This window comes from Phalaenopsis equestris, unplaced genomic scaffold, assembly GCF_001263595.1.
Source record: "Phalaenopsis equestris unplaced genomic scaffold, ASM126359v1 Scaffold195201, whole genome shotgun sequence".
NCBI lineage: Eukaryota > Viridiplantae > Streptophyta > Magnoliopsida > Asparagales > Orchidaceae > Phalaenopsis > Phalaenopsis equestris.
The window spans coordinates 1-1,254 of NW_018215150.1; the positions used below are offsets into that span (position 1 = coordinate 1).

The following is a 1,254-nucleotide window of genomic DNA, read 5'->3' on the forward strand; positions in this document are numbered from 1 at the left end:
CAGCTTATCTGGATAAGCTGCCCAACATACCCTAAATTATATCAAAAAAATTTGTCAATTACAACAAATATAACTAATAAAAAATAAGTAGATTTGATCCTAAATAAATAGCACCATAACATATTATTGTGGAAAAAAATAATAACTATTTTGTAACTATGTTATAAAAATTTAAAAATATTTTTACCATTTTCAAATTATCTAAGAATTTCATAATCAAATGAGAGAAATTTAAGTGCTCTGCTTCTACTTAGAAAATTAAAAATCTCATATATGTCTTAGAGGACAAATAAAGGAATAATTACATACAAAATATCTGAAATACTAAGATTTACAAATTAACCATCCACGTAATTTTTTTTGAACTACCAGACTATTGATAAAAACGAAAAATATGGGTTGAATTTTTACCATGAATTTTGATATGCAAGTGAGAATTTGAAAAATGGATAAAAAAAGGTAAAAGATTTATAAATAGCAAGTTGCCCCCACTAATAAAAGCACTACTAACCTATTTTTACGAAAAAGGTGTCTAAAAGAGCACATTATTACACTCAAACCATTAAAAAGAGGCATTCTTCATACTTACCCGTACTACTTAGCTAAAAAACTAATAAGCCAAGAGAAATACCGTCGAAGCAGCTAATGGCTACAGCAATCACCGCCACTACGCCAAATCCTGTGACACTCTGAGCACTCTGAGCCCCACCATTCCCATGCGGCGCCAAACCAGGACCTGAAGAGAAGGGACCACCAGCACCGCCGGGCACTGGAGAACTGTCGGATGGAGAAGCGGAGCTAGACGGAGAAGTGGCGGCGGAGTGTTTGGGGATCCGGACGTCAAGCTTCTGGCCGGCGGCACAATGGCCGGGAAATCCGCAGATAAAGAAACGGTGGCCGTAGCGGTTGATGGGGATGGAGTCATTACCTGTTGCGTGGGTGGCGATTGGTGAAGCAGAGTTGCAGGAATGATAGTCCGTTTTGGTCACCTCCAGCACATTGTGGAATGATTTGTTGTAGATGAACACTGCATTATATAATGTGATTATTTACTCATTATAGATTTTTATTCATGTATATGTATATATGAACACGAGGTAGACTCACACAAGTTTAATTGCCGATTTTAATTAAAGCCTAAACCAAACAAAATAAATTGTACAATTTTTCAACTTCGGCAGACTTTTGTTCAAATTCAGTCTTGCTCACAAATGCAATAAAAAATTGCGAGTCATTTAATTTCAAGGACACTTC

General features: G+C 36.0%; 1 protein-coding gene across 1 annotated transcript; it reads right to left on the reverse strand.

Annotated features, from left to right (window-relative positions):
* Positions 1-631: 631 nt before the first annotated feature.
* Positions 632-1,027, reverse strand: LOC110034998 (mavicyanin-like; the record flags this gene model as incomplete). Its single annotated transcript, XM_020739238.1, is given in 1 exon segment — positions 632-1,027. A coding segment is annotated over 1 exon segment (396 nt), but the record flags the coding sequence as incomplete, so codon positions are not given.
* Positions 1,028-1,254: the final 227 nt, after the last annotated feature.